Genomic DNA, 16924 nt, shown 5'->3' on the forward strand with positions numbered 1-16924 from the left:
AAAAATTTTTTTTTCAACGGATCAGTTAGAACTCAGATTTCTTAAATCTTAGGTCAGTATGCATTCAGTCCCACCATACTTAGTTGTAAATTGGCACTTATTTATTCATTTGGACTTGAACTTTCCTTGGAGGATGTCACATAACTAAGTTGTTTGCCAATTTTTTTTAATGTAAAAGTTGGAAAGGATTATTTTAGATGTATCAAAAATAAAGATATCTTTATGGTATTATTGGAATCTGAGAGTGGCAGTGCCTTGCAGAGGAGAGGAAAGTGAATATCCTCTTAATTCAACCAGTTACTACTGTGCTTTTATTAAACACGTCACATGGACGTGGCCTGTGAATATCATTATTTACTATCTTACTGGTGGATGCTTGGCTAAGGAAAAGATAATGATAACAAGTCCTTAAGTTGAAAGGGTTGTTTCTCTGTGTGCACTCATTACCATCAAAGCTCTGGGACCTGCTTCTCTGACCACTACCGAACTCCTTTTCACTCACTCTCTTTCAGCCTCATAGGCTGCTCTGCTGTTTCTTCAGTCCCCCAGACATGCTCACATTTCCAGTCCTTAGCACCAGCTGTTTTCTCCACCAGGAACAAATGTCCACACGGTGTGCTCCCCTCCCTTCAGCTCCACCTCCAGTGCAGTCCTATCAGAGGGGTCCCAGTGCTTACCCCACTTTGTTTGACCATACTGTTTACCACCTGACCTAATGGATTTTTATTTTATTGATTTTTTTTTCTTTCCCAACTAGAGTATAAGCTGTGTGAGGGCAGGGACTTGCCTCTCTTGTTTACTGTAGTAGCTCCGGCACTGAGAACAGGGTCTGGCAAATAGTGAGTGCTTATTAAGTGTGTGTTGACAGCATAATTAGTACTGGAGGGCCCTTCCTGATACATGCTGGCCCCGAAACCAGCACGGGGGCTTGGGAGCTGAGTCTGAAATTCTTCAAATTAGTGATTTCCAAGCTGCTTCAGGGAAAGCATCATGAAGAAGGGAAGGCTGATAAGTGGATGGAGTTTGAATTCCTCTACTTCCCATTTAGAAAGATTTTGTTGTTGTTGTTTATTTTGTTTTGTTTCAAGTAAAGTTTATTGGCTGTTGGAAAGCACTATGTTAAATTTCTAAGCAGTTTCTAAGCTTAAAGACTTAAAAAGCTGCTTGCCATGTTCATTTTGTGACTTTCCTGCTCATGATTCCTTCGAGCAGCATGTTTGTCCTTTTTATTCTTTCTGTAGTTTTTAAACCCTGTTTTTTGACAAACTTATTAATTTTGATAAAGTCAGAATAACTACTTTTTCTAAGAAAAAGTTTCATATCTAAATATTCCTTAAGTAAGAGTTTATTGGGGAGGGGAGGGTATATAGCTCGAACAGTAGAGCACATGCTTAGCATGCATGAGGGCCTGGGTTCAATCCCCAGTACCCCCTCTGAAAATAAATAAACAAACAAACAAACAAATAAGTAAATAAATAATCCTAATTACCTCCCCTGCCAAAAAAAAAGTTTGTTTCATGCCAATGTACATAGTATCTAATCTCTATAAAATCAGGGTGTTGAACTGTGGAATGTTTTCTGAGCATCTTTTGAACCTACTGGTTTTGAGACCTCTGCTTATTCAAATCAGATGCCTCTCCACTCCCACCCCAAATCAGACATACGGCTTTGGCAGCTGTTTGCTTTATTTTATTTATCTTTTTAAATAGCTTTTTTTTTTTTTTAACTATGAGAAATTAGTGCCAGTTTCTATTTTTTATTCAAATTTAAAAACGAGATAGGAAAATACTTGACCCACTTCGGTGCTTTCCTGGAGTTGGTGGAAATAGTATCATACACTATGTTTATATTTAGAATTGATATCTTTTCATTATTTGTTTTGTGCAGAGAACTAATTTAGCCCAAGTGGAGTTCTATAAATCGAAAAGCAATGTGTTCCATTTAGAGCTATTTTTATGGCACTTATTTATATAACTGACAAGAATATTTGAAATACTCCTTTTTAAATATCATTGAATAGTAATTGAATGATTGATGAAGTAGTCAGCTATTTTCATGTTAGAGTGTTTACAGTGTTTAGGTTAGACATGTTTACCTCATCTTATAATTTAGTGAATAGGGAAGATAAGTACACAGAAATACGATGTGCATAGCATGTCCAATAAAACCTATGCGGCTTGAACCTTAGGGAAGTAAGTAATTCAGGAAGCTGAGCTTTTAAGTGCTAAATATTGCCATTTAAACTTTACCTTTTGAAAACATATCTTGAATACATACTTGCTGAATACATAGTAGAATCTTATTTAATGTATTTTGAGTGAATGAATTATTGAGATCAGTCTGTTTATGGATTTAGCCACAATTTACATGTAATATTGTAGGGCATCAGACTGGATAAATTAAATTATCGCTACTCAGATATATGAAGGAAATATTTAAATATCAGTTTTCTCCAGTCTAGTTGCTGAATTATATTGGTGATTATACCTGCAGTGTTTCACTCATTCTCTTTGGAGCTTTTGAGAGCCCAGATGTCCAGAATACACGTATGCTCATATGTGTAGGTGGGCCCTATGTGTTGTATTTGAAAATTAAAGTATTGTATTTGGCTTTTTATCTTGTAATACAGTAATGCGATGTACCTTTTCTTCCTTATCTATTGGCTCATTTCTTTTCTTTTATCAGGTAGCTTTTGGCTCTCATTCCAATTCCACTTATTAAATTTCTGTTTGCTGCTATAGAAAACACTATCCCATTGTTTCTTTGAATCTTTCACTTCTAATCTTTAATGGTATCCATTGGTGCCTTCTTTTTATTCTTGTCTTTTTTGTCTCCTGTAAGTTCTAAGTCTTTCTATTAAAGTGAAAATGTTTGTCTTTGTTAGAGCGCTTTCCTTTTCATAAGCTGCATTAACTTGTTACTGTTGGTGGATCTGATCTAACTTTGGTATTCCCTTGTCTGCTTTCATTTTCTTGGTTTCTAGAGGTAACTGTATGTTAAAAAATTGTTTTCTGTCTTTGAAATCAGTGCTGTTCTATACGCCTTAGTGTTCTTTAATTTTTTACATAATCTCAGTTTAAATTAAACAGACCAAGTTGAGTTTAACTATTGGAATAAGTTAGTTGGAAGGGAGTAGAGAATTGATCATTTTGAGTGGATATTTTGGGTTCTTTTATTTATTTATTTATTTTTTAAAAAGGGCTTACTAGTGACAGAATGAAGTTGTAAAATCCTAAAGAGACCCAATTTAGAATCAAGAAAACAAAGATACCATGGGTATAGAGAGCTATCCCAAGTAGAGTGTTTTTAGGGGGTAGGGAGGGTAGGTGGATAAAGAAATAGAAAAACAATTGTTCAAATGCATTGAGCATTAAGTTTCTGAGTGGTGATTCAATGGAAAATTTTGGGAATTGCTAGATAAAGTAAGCTAAGAAATGAAATCAAGCTTGTATCAAGTGAAAGTCAGTTTCATATCTTTCTCTAGTCTTTAAATGTTTTTAATAATGTGGCATCTCTTCTTTCATTAACAGGTAAACACTGGTCAGCGTAGGGATGGACCCCTTGTACTTATAGGCAGTGGGCTTTCTTCAGAACAACAGAAAATGCTCAACGAGCTTGCAGCAATTCTAAAGGCTAAAAAATGTGCTGAGTTTGATAGTGCAGGTGAGGATTATTTATTTATTTTTGGTAGAAGAAATTTTTAAAGACATAATTCCATTGTAGAACCCCCTTCGATAATGCGTGTTTTAACCAGTGGGATATGACCTATGTGTTGAATCTAATAATAATTCTAAAGTGTTTTTACGGTTATAAACTACTTATAGTTTTTATTTAGTTAGGAAATACCAAGCTTAAAGCTTTGCAGCTATTTTAGGACAGAATAATATGTCAGAGGAGCAATATTATGAGTTTGCTAGTGACAGATAAATTACAGTAATGCTTTAATTTCTAAGTTATAATTTGAAAAATAAAAGAAAAGTTTGTGTTGGCTAATGTGGCTTTAATGTACATGGTTTATGATTGGATTTTTTTCATGTTGCTGGCAAGAATAGAGAATGAAACTAAATAAAAGAAGTTTTATACCTAAGTATAAGAATTGTTGCTTTTGAAGAAGAGTCAGGTGTACGTTTATAAAGTGTAGACTTGACTGGTTATAAAAAGCAGACCAGTTAAATCTTTTGGTTTATATCTCTGTTTCTCTTACTGCTTTTTTTGTATTGTAGTAACTCATGTCATTGTTCCTGGTGATACAGTTCAAAGCACCCTGAAGTGTATGCTTGGGATTCTCAGTGGATGCTGGATCCTAAAATTTGAATGTAAGTATTAGATTCGGGAGAATTACAAAAGGAGTTAAGTAGATGAATTTCATTTTTATAGTGCACTACTACCAATAATTATTTAGGGAACTTATGCTAATTTTTTAACCTCTGGTTAGTCACTGCATTTTGAAAAAGCTCATATTAATGAAATCATTTAGATGTTTTTAGTAAATATGCACAAGTATGTTGTGGTTTCAAAATCTTTTGTTCTACAATACCAACTAATTTAATAACGAGTATATGGATTATATAATAGACTTGTAAGCTTAAGCAATCTGTGTCACTGTTACATGATACATTTAACTTAATAAATGCATATTTTATTTTATTTATTTATTTTTTATTGAAGTGCCGTCAGTTAGTGTGTCAGTTTCTGGTGTGCAGCACAATGTCCCAGTCAATAAATGCATGTTTTAAATATACAACTGTGAAATGAAAGTAGTTTATTGCTTTCCCTTTATGTTCTAAAACTTACCTGTATAACACTCTTTTACTCTCTTAGCTAATACAGTGTATTTTAGGAAGCTGTTTGGAAATTTAGACTTCCTTGTACTACCTGGTTTGGGGCAATTACTTCGGCTGTTTTATAAACCTCTGATGGAAAGTTATCCCCGTTACCCGCTTCTTGTTTGTAGTCAAGCACCACCAGCTTTGGGGCTGCCTCTCACCTTCCCAACTCTCACTTGTTTGTTTTTCTTAACCTTGGTTTCACCTCAGATTTAAAATAAAAAGAAAGCTCATACAGGTTTATTTTCTACAATTTTATTCACTGAAATATCTATTTTTGATATGATGGCTAAAATATAGGACAATAAAATGACCTTTTTTGCTAACTGTTTATAAAAGAATAGTGGCTGTAAAGGGGGTACACAGGGTTATGATACAGCTGAGTATCTTGATCCCAGAGGTAGTTATGCTACACAAGTCTGCATATGTGATTGAATGTCATAGATCTACACCCGTGTACACAAATGAGTGCGTGTATAACTGGTGAAATCTGAAACAGTTCTCTGGATTGTATCAGTATCAGATTCTTGGTTTTGATATTGTCCTATTGTTGTGTAAGATGGTAATATTGTACACTAGAAGGAAGGGTATATAGGACCTCCCTGTACATTTCTTTGTGACCTGCGAATCTATAATTATTTCAGATTAAAAAGTAAAAAAAAATAGTATTTTTTAAGTGTGTTTTCATTTAAGTATAGACTGTTTTCTTTTAGAAACTAAGTTTTTTTTATTTATTTATTTATTTATTTATTTATTTATTTATTTATTTATTTATTTATTTAAGATTGAACCTAGGATCTCCCGCATGCTAAGCATTCACTCCACCACTGACCTACACCCACCCCCCTGAATAGTGAATATTTTTAATAAAACTTTCTTTTTAAGAAGAAAATGATGTATTAGAATTAGTTTGTTTTTTTTTTTAACTTTGTTTTATAGCTTTGTGCTTTGAAGGCTTTATGGTAGAAACACTTGATTTAATCAAAATCTTATTCATTTAACACGTTGATCGCCACATCACCCAAATCTGGGTGACAGTTTTGTTTCCTCAGTGGGCTATCAACATATGAATCTATTGTTTGAAATTAACTTGGTTCATAAAACAGTTTCTTTTTAGCGATTGATACCCATCCCTTTAAAATGCAGCTGCCACTTTTCTTGGGATGTTAGTCTGCACTAATTTGGTCTGATCCCACGATGGCTAACAATGCCGCTGTCTGTATCTGGTCTCATCAGTATCTGTTATTAGACTCTGCCAGTCATGACCAGTTTAAGAAGCACTATAAGCAAGTGGACTGATTGGCCATTTACATAGAGAAAAAGTTTCTTTTTATGTCTCACTCTTCTTTTTAAACCTTCATTTTTTGCAAATCTGTGGCAAATCTTATTAGGCCTCAGTATTTTAAAAATTGACTTAAAATGGTTCCTTGATTATAGATGTTTTTATACTGAAATTGTGCCAGAAACTTTGCCAGTGGTTATAGGAAGGAATAGATTTTCATAATAATAATGTCTCAGTAATAAAGAAGCCATGTGAAATTTTGAATAAGGCATTTACACTTACCCTTTAAGTCTAGTTCTTGTGAATTTGCTGAACTTGCATCTGGTTACATATACAGACTACGTGATTCATTTCCATATAATCTACCTTCTTTAAGAAATGGAAGTTTTGTCACTTTAATGGCTTGGCCATGTCATTTTTATAGAATCACTGATGGACTCAAGCTGACTTAATAGTGTGCTATTTGATGATTCTCACAGTAGTGAATAGCATACTCTTATATCAGTGGTTCCTTAAGGATGAAAGATGGATGGAATATCTTATTGAAGTTCATATCCTCACACTTTGTGATACAAATTCCAAAAAGAAATAGGTTCAGGGTTTTGAGACAATTACTTTAAATAGCCACTGGGTTTATAAAAAGAGAGCAGGAATCCTCACTTTCTATCCTAATATATTTTTCTGTGGTGTCTATGTTTTTCTTAATGTCAGACAACTTAGTGTGATTTAAACAAAAAGTGCAGAGCTATTCAAAACTAGTTGAAAACCATCTATAAAATGTCCACTAGCTTGCCTGGTAGACAGAACCTGGATGAACTATATAGAAAGTTCAGTGTTAACTTCTTACAGTGTTTTTCACAAAGTACATTAAAGAGGAAGTTTTACCTAAACTTTCTTTGTAGAGAATTGGCGTATTTAAAAAATTAAACAAATTTAAACAAATTAACAAAAAGAATTATTTAAAACAATTTGGATCCATTGGATCCAGATTTGGCTATTGGAAGTTTTCTGTTGAAACATGTACTGTCTTAATTGGTTAATATCTCTTACTTTTCTACATTATATATATATAAAACATCTTACAGTGTCATAGTTAATGAACTTGGTGTGAACATCCTGATTATTGCTATTGTACCAGCCATCCTGTCTCATCATATTTATTTTACAGGTATCTTATAGAATGGTATTTATTTTACAGAAATAGGCGATATAGATAGGAAAGTTCCTTCTTCAAGATTAAATTTGTGCCTGAGATTCTGCTTTAGTCCTTGTTTTGGTGCTAATTCCTTACAGGCAACTAATAACCATCCCTGTGCAGAGTGAATTTTGGTAATTAAGAGGTGACTAGAATGACAAGTAGAAGATATATAAATAAGCCATTTTATTCATTTCTTAGAGTATGCAAAAACTGAGCCTGCATCCTAAAGATGTAAACTAACCTTAAAGATGAAATATCTTTTACGGACCTGTTCTTTCAGTACACTGCTTTCAAAATTTCCTCTAGTCCAACCTTTTTAAAAAAACTTTAATTCTGCCTCTTCATTTCTCGTCTCATTGTGAAAGGGAGAGCAGATGGCTGTCATCTTTTCTTTCATAATCTCTTCCTCTTCCCCACTCTCATCTGAGTTTAAATAAAATTGCTGCTGTAGAAGTTATGAAAGTCCTTAGCACCTAAGGGAATTGCTGTGGGAATGTGCCAGACATTTTATGCTGGTCTTGTGTCTGTACGCAGGAGAGGAAGGGCCAGGTAGGGTGTTTCTTTGAAGGCACTCATATCATCATTTTATAAATAACTTCATAATTAGATTAGTAACCTTAGAGTTTTCTATTAAAATTTATTTCTTCAAATGGATATTGAGAGTGCTGTAGAATTTTGAAAATAAAGGTAATTTTTATTCTATTCAGATTTTGTTAATTATCAAAAAATAAATATACCAAAGCATTTTTATTCACTCGGGTTGATAAGGCAACTTCATGCTTACAAAAATCTTTTACCGAAAATGGTCTAGGAATAAAAAGTAAATATCCTTTGATATAATAGTGCTACTTCTGAGAATATACCCACATATACACAAGTAATGCAGAAAGAAAAAAAAAAACTATTTGCATTGTTATTTCTAATTGCAAGATGGGGAATAACCTGATTATGAAAGAAGTAAAAAAATTCTGAAGTGCTTAAAGATGTTTTCTTAAAGAGAATTATGTTTTTAAGTGATAATTATTAGGACTGAAATATGAAAAAACAAATGTTTAAATTTTTAAAAAAGCATAAAACAATTATACCTTCACTTTCAATAGCATAAACGTGTGAATATGTACAGGCAAAGAAGTAATCAAAGCGGTGGATTGGTAGATGGAGGCCTGTTTGTTTATAAAGTTTTAAAAACAATGTCTTCAATGAAATTCAAGTTCTTTAGAAGAAATTTAAACTCTCAAGTTCTAATAACAATTAGATCTTCTTTCTGGACTTTTCCAAAAATTAATTGGGTAGGTAAGAGTTTTGGTCTTAATCAGGGAAATAGAACCTGTGTGCGTATATTGCTCCAGTCTGATTCACCAGATTCATACCTGTTATGCAGATCTAGCAGATACATTTTAATATGTTTACTGTTCAATAAAGTATGGAAATCTTACATAAATATTTGAATTTTAAATATATGACTCAAAAAGAACACCAAGTATGAGTTTTTAATTAAAGAGGATTATTTTGATAATTATTCATAATGCAAAGTTCTAGAATTGATACCCAGATTTTGCCTTAGCAAATTTTATGATGTAGTAATATATTTTTGTAATAGAATTTGACCTGCTTCTCAATATGCATCAAGTAAAATAAATAAGTTTAGCATACTATTCTATGAGGAAATATGTTTTTATGTATAAATATGCTTTTAATTAAAATATTGGTTTAAAAAATAGCCAGAAATAAACAGTTGTTCAGTGGTATTTGTATGGACACACAAAGTCCAATGATCTGTAACAGCTGATATCCTAAATGCAAATGTTTATGATGGCATGACAGGAGCATTTGGCTTTTGTTTTACATTTTCGGCCTTCATTGTATTGTCCTTTCACTCTTCACTGTGGAATTTCATAATACTGGGCTTAGTTCTTTTACTTGCCATCCAGTTTTTTAAAAATGACAGAGTAAAAGTTGTTTTTCCATTTTTGTCATTGTTGTAGAAAGTTACCTCTTAAAAATGATTTCCTTTTGTCTAAAGTTTAGTGATATTATAGCCTATTTGACTAAAAAGCTGAATAGAAAAGCATTTTAAAAAAATCTTGTTTTTATAACTTGAGTGTTTATTTTTAATAGAATCAGAAGGGAAATTCTTTGATGTTTATTTTAATAATATGCAGTTTTCTTGACATCTTTAAGTGCTTAGTTTGGATCTAATGACATATTTATTAAGATTTTTTATTTTGACATGAAATGTTTGATTCAGTATTTTAATTTGTTTTATAGGATATTTAGTGTTGACTGAGAGTGATATTTAATTCTGATTTTCAGTGCTATTTTAGTTACAAATAGCCAGTAGCTCTAGAAGAATAATAGTTGTTTAAAATAAGAATGTATTTATTACTCTAGCTTTTGAAGAAAATGCACACATTCTGTGGTCTTCATGGGGGGATAATTCCCTATTTGGACATTTGGACTTTGGAGCATTTAACAGATCTTGATTTTGAAGCTTTATTCTGTCTTCATTGTATTCTATAATCATTTGTATGTAGCTGTGGATTCTGGAACCTTCCCATTTGTATAATCCTTTTTTTACCTTCTAAAACTAGGAAAAGTGACTAACCTTAATATAGATTAATGAACACCATCAGTGGTTTATGCAGCTAAAATGAAAATATACATCCATAGATATATGTGCTTTTATGAGGTAGGAAGCAAGAGTGGTTACTAGAGATTTAGAATAAAGGAATACATTTCTGAATGATACAAGCCTCTTTTAAAAAAAAAAAATTGTATCCCAGAATTCATAAGCTGCATTAGTGTGCAGATTCCAGGCTTTGCTTAGATGACCAGAGCTACCTTAATGACTTTGAGCTAACGACTTTGAGTTAAGCAGTACTTTGGGAATTGGCTGCTTACCTCTGTATAAGAAAGTAATAAAATCAGGGCAAAAGGAAAGCTAACTTGAAATGGTAGACATGATCAGGAGTACATCTGAGCAGAAAAGAATCTCTTAGTTTTAATAAGATAGGTAGTTCATTTCTATATTTCTGCAAAATGATAGCTTTAGTCAAAATCTTAAAATATAAAACATGTAAAAAGTAAGAAAGTTGGTATTAAACATACATTTTACAAGGATAGTCGCTTGACATATTTTAAAGTATGTGTTATTCTGGCATATGCAGAAACCTGTGTTTACATAAATAATACAACTTATTCATGTTGGTCATTTCAGTTTAAATATTACTAGCTGAGGAAGTTAACTAGTGGTCTTGCATATGCTTCTTATTTCTTCACAAGAATCCGTCTCTGCTGAACTGTTTTTTTTTTTTTGGCAGATGATGGAATAATAATAATATGGACTTTATTAAGTACAAATTAAAAATATAATTTGGCCAAGTTTTAAGAAGTGTCTTTAAATTGGTGGGAAATGGCCTGTTTTAACCTCTTTATAGAGAGTAAGGATTACAGTATGTATTGTACTTCAGATGAGTTTATGACTAGCAGTGTTACGAAAGTTCTGATAATTTAATATGGAAAATAGATTTAATAGTTCCTGATGTAGTTTGCCTAGCTAGCTAATGTTGAATAATTAAACCCTTAAAATATTATATATGTTTTAGGTTTGTTAATTAGTTAATAATTTGGCTGGTATATTCTTTCATTCCATCGATGAAGATATATCACCATTTAAGTTGCTCAAAGTTTAAAGTATTTCATTCTTTTTTTGTTATAGTAAATCAGTTCAATTGATTTATCTCAAAAGAAGTTTACTAGGAAGTTTACTAGAAAGTTGATGTGAATTTGTAATTATCGTCAATGTCTAATGAGAAGTATGAACATTCTGAAACTCGTAGGGTACAAATTAGAGAGTGGCAACTTTGGCATCAGTCAAATTACACAAACTCAGTGATTACTGAAGACAAAGCCAAATGCCTTGCTCCCTGCCCTAGGTAGTCAGCAGTTTTTGCTGTTTTTGGTATACTTTTTGGCTGATCTCTTAAAAATAAGGGTCCTTTTATTTAGTTATCTATTAAGTGGTTATGAGATTTATTGTAAAAGAGATACAATATATTAAACCTGAGTAGAGAGTACCTGGCATTTCCTAAGATGCTTTATTTTTTAATAAAATAAAGATTTTAAAAAATCTGATCTAAGGGGTTGGAAGATACCCGTGTTCTCATCTCACTAGTGTCACTGGGAGAACTGCTTAAATCCTTAGGATTTAAGTTTCCTTATCTATGAAATGAAGAGGTTGATTAGACAGAGCATCAGGAGTTTCAAACTGGCAATCTAAGGGCCAAAAGAGATATAATTCATGTGGTTTAGTTCAGCATAACCTTTGATTTTTGTGTCTTCAGGTATGATGTGCATTTTCGTATTTGTTAAAGTCTCCATAACTCTACCACTTAACTTAAGGTTCCTCACGTAATCTGTATGTAATCTGAATGGCCCTGGTAAGCATTCGAGTTACAATCTTTGGACTAGATGTCATGCCCAACTTTAAAAAAATTCTCCATGTTGTGTTTGCTATGACAGCAATTCTAACATGTTATAGACCTGCAAACTGTTCCTTAGTTTTTGGCAGGGCGGTGCTATATTTTCCTTCTTTAGTTGATATTAGGTAGCAGAGAGACTTGGCAAATTGTTACTTGGAATAAGAGAATATCAGAGGACTGCGTTCTTCATTCAGCTCAGGAAATTGTCATTAGAGCACTGGATTTTTCTTCCAGCCTTTGCAGAAGTTTACTGAACAAGTGTATAAAGCTGAAAGGTGTACGACTTGGGGGCATATTTATACTATAGGAGCATTGGCATCTTCCCCTGGAGGCACCATGCTGCCCTCTTGGTGTCTGCTGTCTCATTTCTCTCCATGTCATGCTTATCTCATTCTAGTATCTTTTAAGGCCACATTCTGTTGATTGACTAATGCCAGCACATTGCCAGGACCAATAAATACCATTTTAGTATGCTTTTTTTTTTAATGGTTTAAATAACCAACTAACTCCATAAAATGGATAAGCAGCCAGCATATGCACAGCTCATTTATTTATTTCTGTAATTAGACGTTAGCTGTTTACTTGTTACAGTAGATATCATAGGAGTATTCAGTGTTCAGTCCTTGGCTTGTATGCTGGTATATACCTTCATCTAAAGACAGAGGTATAAATGCTCTGCAGATATCTTCAGGAAAGGAGATTTAGAAAGGAGCTACGTGCTGAAGTGGTAAAAAGTGAAAGTAATAATTTATATGTAAAATAATGAGTGAGGTAAGTCAATGATTTGGCTAGACTGCTCATGTTTTTTGCATTGGTGTTTAACAGAGAACCAGTATATGAGGTAATAATGCAAGCACACTGTCAGTGTTTTCCTGTATGATTTTGACCTTTAGTCAGAAATTTTATTTTGAGATGCATTTTCAATATACAGTAAAGTTAATATTTTAGTATTAACTTCATTAGAAGGATAATCTTACCTAGTGAGTTGTTATTAAAACATATTTTAAAAATACAATTTTTAATGAACATTAAAGAACAGCTTTTATGAAACCATCATATTTCTGATCGGTTAGTGAGAAGAACAGGATTCAGCATAGCAAACGTGGCTAAATGTGATCCTTGTATTAAAAATAGTAGGGGGAAGGGACACCAAAGCACAGAAAATTAGGAATTACATGATAGGTTATTATAGATATGCCAAGGTTTAGTGTTAAATTGGAATATGCATTAATAGTCCCAAGTTAAGAAAAATTGTCTCTTGACAAAGCTCTGCTTTTGGAGAGATGGAGTATTCAGTCGTTAAAATATTCCAACTTTTATATATTAAGCAGCATCTTGGAACATCTCAATTGAAGCAGCTCTAAAAGCATTGAAAATACTGAGACCAAGTCATCTCTAGACTGGTGACTTCAGTGTGGACCTGTCAAATCCCAGACATGGCCCAGACTCTGCCTACTATTTATTTTAACAAGTGCTGTAGTGCCCTTTTTATGTGGCCAGCTTAGTGAGGTGCTCTGGACTCGAGTAGTTTGTTTAATGTCAGATCACTTTTAGTCTAACAGGAGGTTGGACATAGGATTACCAGAATGAGAGTGTGGATGACAAGCCCGCAGGGTCACATCATTGTGGGCTGAACTAAATGAGGGACTTTTTATTCACCTTAATTTTGATAATAGCTATTAAGAAAAATTTAATTTTTATTCTTGTACGTGAAATAGTGTGTTGAAGAAGAGAAACTAAATTAGTGTTCAATATTACTTCATTGCTCAATCCTTACATTTCTTTATGTGGAAAACCAGTTTTATTACATTTTGTTTTGGCACAGGTAAGGTTTCTATTTCAGAATAATATTTAACCATGAAGAAAAATCACTTAGGTAAAGTGCTTAATTTCAGTGTGAAGGAAATAATGCTTGCTTGATATTTACTTTGCTTTTTTCATTGTTTTTGTTTTTTTGCCAGGGGTGAAAGCGTGTCTACAAAGAAAAGAGTGGGAACAGGAAGAAAAGTATGAAATTCCTGAAGGACCACAGAGAAGCAGGCTCAACAGAGAACAGCTGGTATTTTCCTTTTGATACTACTTTCAGTGTTCTTATTGTAACTTAATATCATTATTACCGTCAGGAAAAACTTCTCCTGCCCTTTCAACAAGTACAGGTGACTGATTAAAATTTTAATTGTGTTTAGTTCAAGCACTTGATTCTGAGAGATGATCACAATGAGCAGTAAAATCCAGAAGGTAATAATTTCATACTCTTAATGGATTTTTGGCATCTTGAACATTCCCATAAACCTTTCAGAATCTGAGATAAGTCTCATATACAGGAAGGAGCTTGAAAGAGGACTTACAGCTGCTGCTTGGATTTAGTTAACCATGTCTTTATTGCCACATATTACAGTTTTAATGGATAATATTCCATTATCCTGTTGACAGATAAGTATATTAGAAATGTCAAAAGTTTTTGTAGAAGGGAATTGTGGAACTTTTCCTGTAAAGCACACAGAAGTGTGTTTCATAGCTAATTGGATCCCTAGCCATGGCTTTATAGTGTACTGTGTTCCGAGGAATACATCTGTGGAACCCTGGAGGCCACACTCCCACGTCGCTGCCCTGGAGATTTTAGGTTGGTAATATTTAGGAACCTGAATATGGATGGGCACAATTGGAAGGTTCCATGGAAAAGATGTTACTCTTACAGTCAAGTTGAGCTTAATTAGTACCCTGAAGTGTATTTCAGATACCCTAGGAAGGAATTCTTGGAGCTTTAAGTCCCACCAAATACGAATAAACATTCTGATAAAAGAAGATTGATAAACAGGTTGTGTGTGTGTGTGTGTGTGTACACATAGCACACCTAAAATGTGAGAAGAGTGAAAAGGATCAGAGTCGTAGGAAAAAAATTGTAAATAGGAAACCTTTATTTTCATAAGTATTTTTCTTGACCCAAATAGTTTACTTGAAATACAAGTTGTCCCAGAACCTCATTAAGTAGCTTTTTTTATATATATTTTTATTGAAGTATAGTCAGTTTACAACGTTGTGTCAATTTCTGGTGTGGAACATAATGCTTCTGTCATATGTGAACAAACGTATATTCATTTTCATATTAAGTAGCTTCTTAACTGCTCACTATTATTTTTATTTCTCATTCATATGCAGGTGTTTTAAAATATTCTGATCTGCTTTTAATGAGCTTTTTCTCGTTATTTCAGTTACCAAAGTTGTTTGATGGATGCTACTTCTATTTTGGTGGAACCTTCAAACACCATCCAAAGGACAACCTTACTAAGCTGGTCGCTGCAGCTGGGGGCCAGATCCTCAGCAGAAAGCCCAAGCCGGACAGTGACGTGACTCAGAGCATCAGCACAGTCGCGTACCATGCCAGACCTGATTCTGACCAGCGCTTCTGCACACAGTACATCATCTATGAAGATTTGTCTAATAATCGCCCAGAGAGAGTTCGGCAGGGCAAAGTCTGGATGGCTCCTTCCAGCTGGTTTATAGATTGTGTGATGTCCTTTGAGTTGCTCCCTCTTGACAGTTGAATACTACACCAGATGAACATTTCAGATTGAATGTGCACAGTGTGAGAACCCAGTGATTGCACTGTTTTGATCACATTTTTACAAATAGGTAGACTCATTCATATACTGTTTTTCCTTGAATTTAGAAAAAGAAAATTGTACTCCGGAGTAGGAATTCCTTCTATTTACCAGTTAGATGCCAAGATTTGCGTTAAAGACTTTTCTTTTTTAAATTGGCGTATGTATTGATTCATCATGTCTTTCTATTCACATTATTAGCTATCAAAGATTAATGAGAGGGTATCAGAACGTTGGTTCAATATACGAGTGGTATCATTATGTCTCAGCCTTTTAATATTTGATGAAAAAAATCCATACCTGCCATCAGCAGAAATACTTGCCTTCCTTTAGTAAGCAAATAATATTGTCAGATAATTTATTCTGACTTTATTATAATGAGAATAGGGTACCTGGTCTAAATGTGCCACCATAGGTGTTAAACTCTTCTCCTGTCTACGCTTGTGTTTATATAGCTACTTAGAATTTACTTGGATATCTGTTCCTGTATTTTTAGCCCCATTTTTAAAAAACTCTTATCTGTTAATCAGGAAATCATGATTTGAATCTTAACATTATTGTTCTTTGGTGCTAAAAATCAACACTGGGCTCATGGTACATGTTTTTATTGTATATACTTCCTTATTGTTAATAATCAATTTATAACTGCGTGCGCTCTCTGTACACACACACACACACGCATGCATTTTCTTTAGCGTATTATAATTTCACTATTTCTTAGGAGTTCTCATCAGACTAGCAAATTGTCACTCCATTGCAGATAAATTAGAAAGCAGTCTTTCTGGTAGACCTTACTATGTCTTGCTAAAATAATTTTTTGAAGGTTTTAATTTCTTTCTTCATAAATTTCTTTTCATTTTTAGATTGCTGGGGAGGCAGAAGTTGGCAGTTACTTGATTTAGGACAGATTTTCTCCAGATGCTACAAAAGGCTACGACAATAAGTCTAATGGTAGGAGTGAGAAGGACTTACTCGTAATACCAGGACCGTCAGGGCTGCAGAGTTGTGGGCAGGGCATCTCCCGAGAATGGGAAGACCTGGGCAGGTTACTCTGGTCTGAGTGTTCTTATCTGTGAATTGACAAGGTAGATTAGATCATTTTAAAACATTTTCTAAGAAGCAGAGTTCTTTAATAAGTCCTCCTAGAAATTGAATATACTTAAAATATTAAATACATGGAAAGGGAGTCACTGTTGAGACTTGCCAGTTTGGTCCTTTTTGACCCAAAGAGAGTAGTTTGATAACCATTAGACTGGCATGCTGAGAGTCTGAAGTTGATGAACATTTTTAGATCCATTTGTTTGAAGTTTGAGACTCAGCTGATTATTTCAAAATAAAATTTACTTTAATCCCTTCTTTGACATATTATTTTTCCATATGAATAAATATATTATGTGAGCACAATACTGCTGGCCTTGACCTTCACGGGTGAATTAGCTCTGAAACATTCTCCAACCAACTGGTAATGTGTTTGTCCCACATTTCATTCTAATGGAGACTGATGAACAGCACAGCACCAAACAAATCTGAGGGGT

General features: G+C 33.6%; 1 protein-coding gene across 3 annotated transcripts in view; it reads left to right on the top strand.

Moving 5' to 3' along the window:
* The window catches only part of BARD1 (BRCA1 associated RING domain 1), a 67719-nt gene extending 52266 nt beyond the window's left edge, over positions 1-15453 (top strand). For all 3 annotated transcript variants that reach the window (XM_014558885.2, XM_032479926.1, XM_032479925.1), the window contains 4 exons: positions 3531-3663; positions 4224-4316; positions 13749-13846; positions 15000-15453. In XM_014558885.2, the coding sequence (XP_014414371.2) occupies positions 3531-3663; positions 4224-4316; positions 13749-13846; positions 15000-15332 (657 nt within the window). In that variant the 3' untranslated portion in view covers positions 15333-15453. The remainder of the gene's footprint in view (positions 1-3530; positions 3664-4223; positions 4317-13748; positions 13847-14999) is intronic.
* Positions 15454-16924: the final 1471 nt, after the last annotated feature.

The sequence above is a fragment of the Camelus ferus genome, chromosome 5 (assembly GCF_009834535.1).
Source record: "Camelus ferus isolate YT-003-E chromosome 5, BCGSAC_Cfer_1.0, whole genome shotgun sequence".
In the NCBI taxonomy this organism is placed as follows: domain Eukaryota; kingdom Metazoa; phylum Chordata; class Mammalia; order Artiodactyla; family Camelidae; genus Camelus; species Camelus ferus.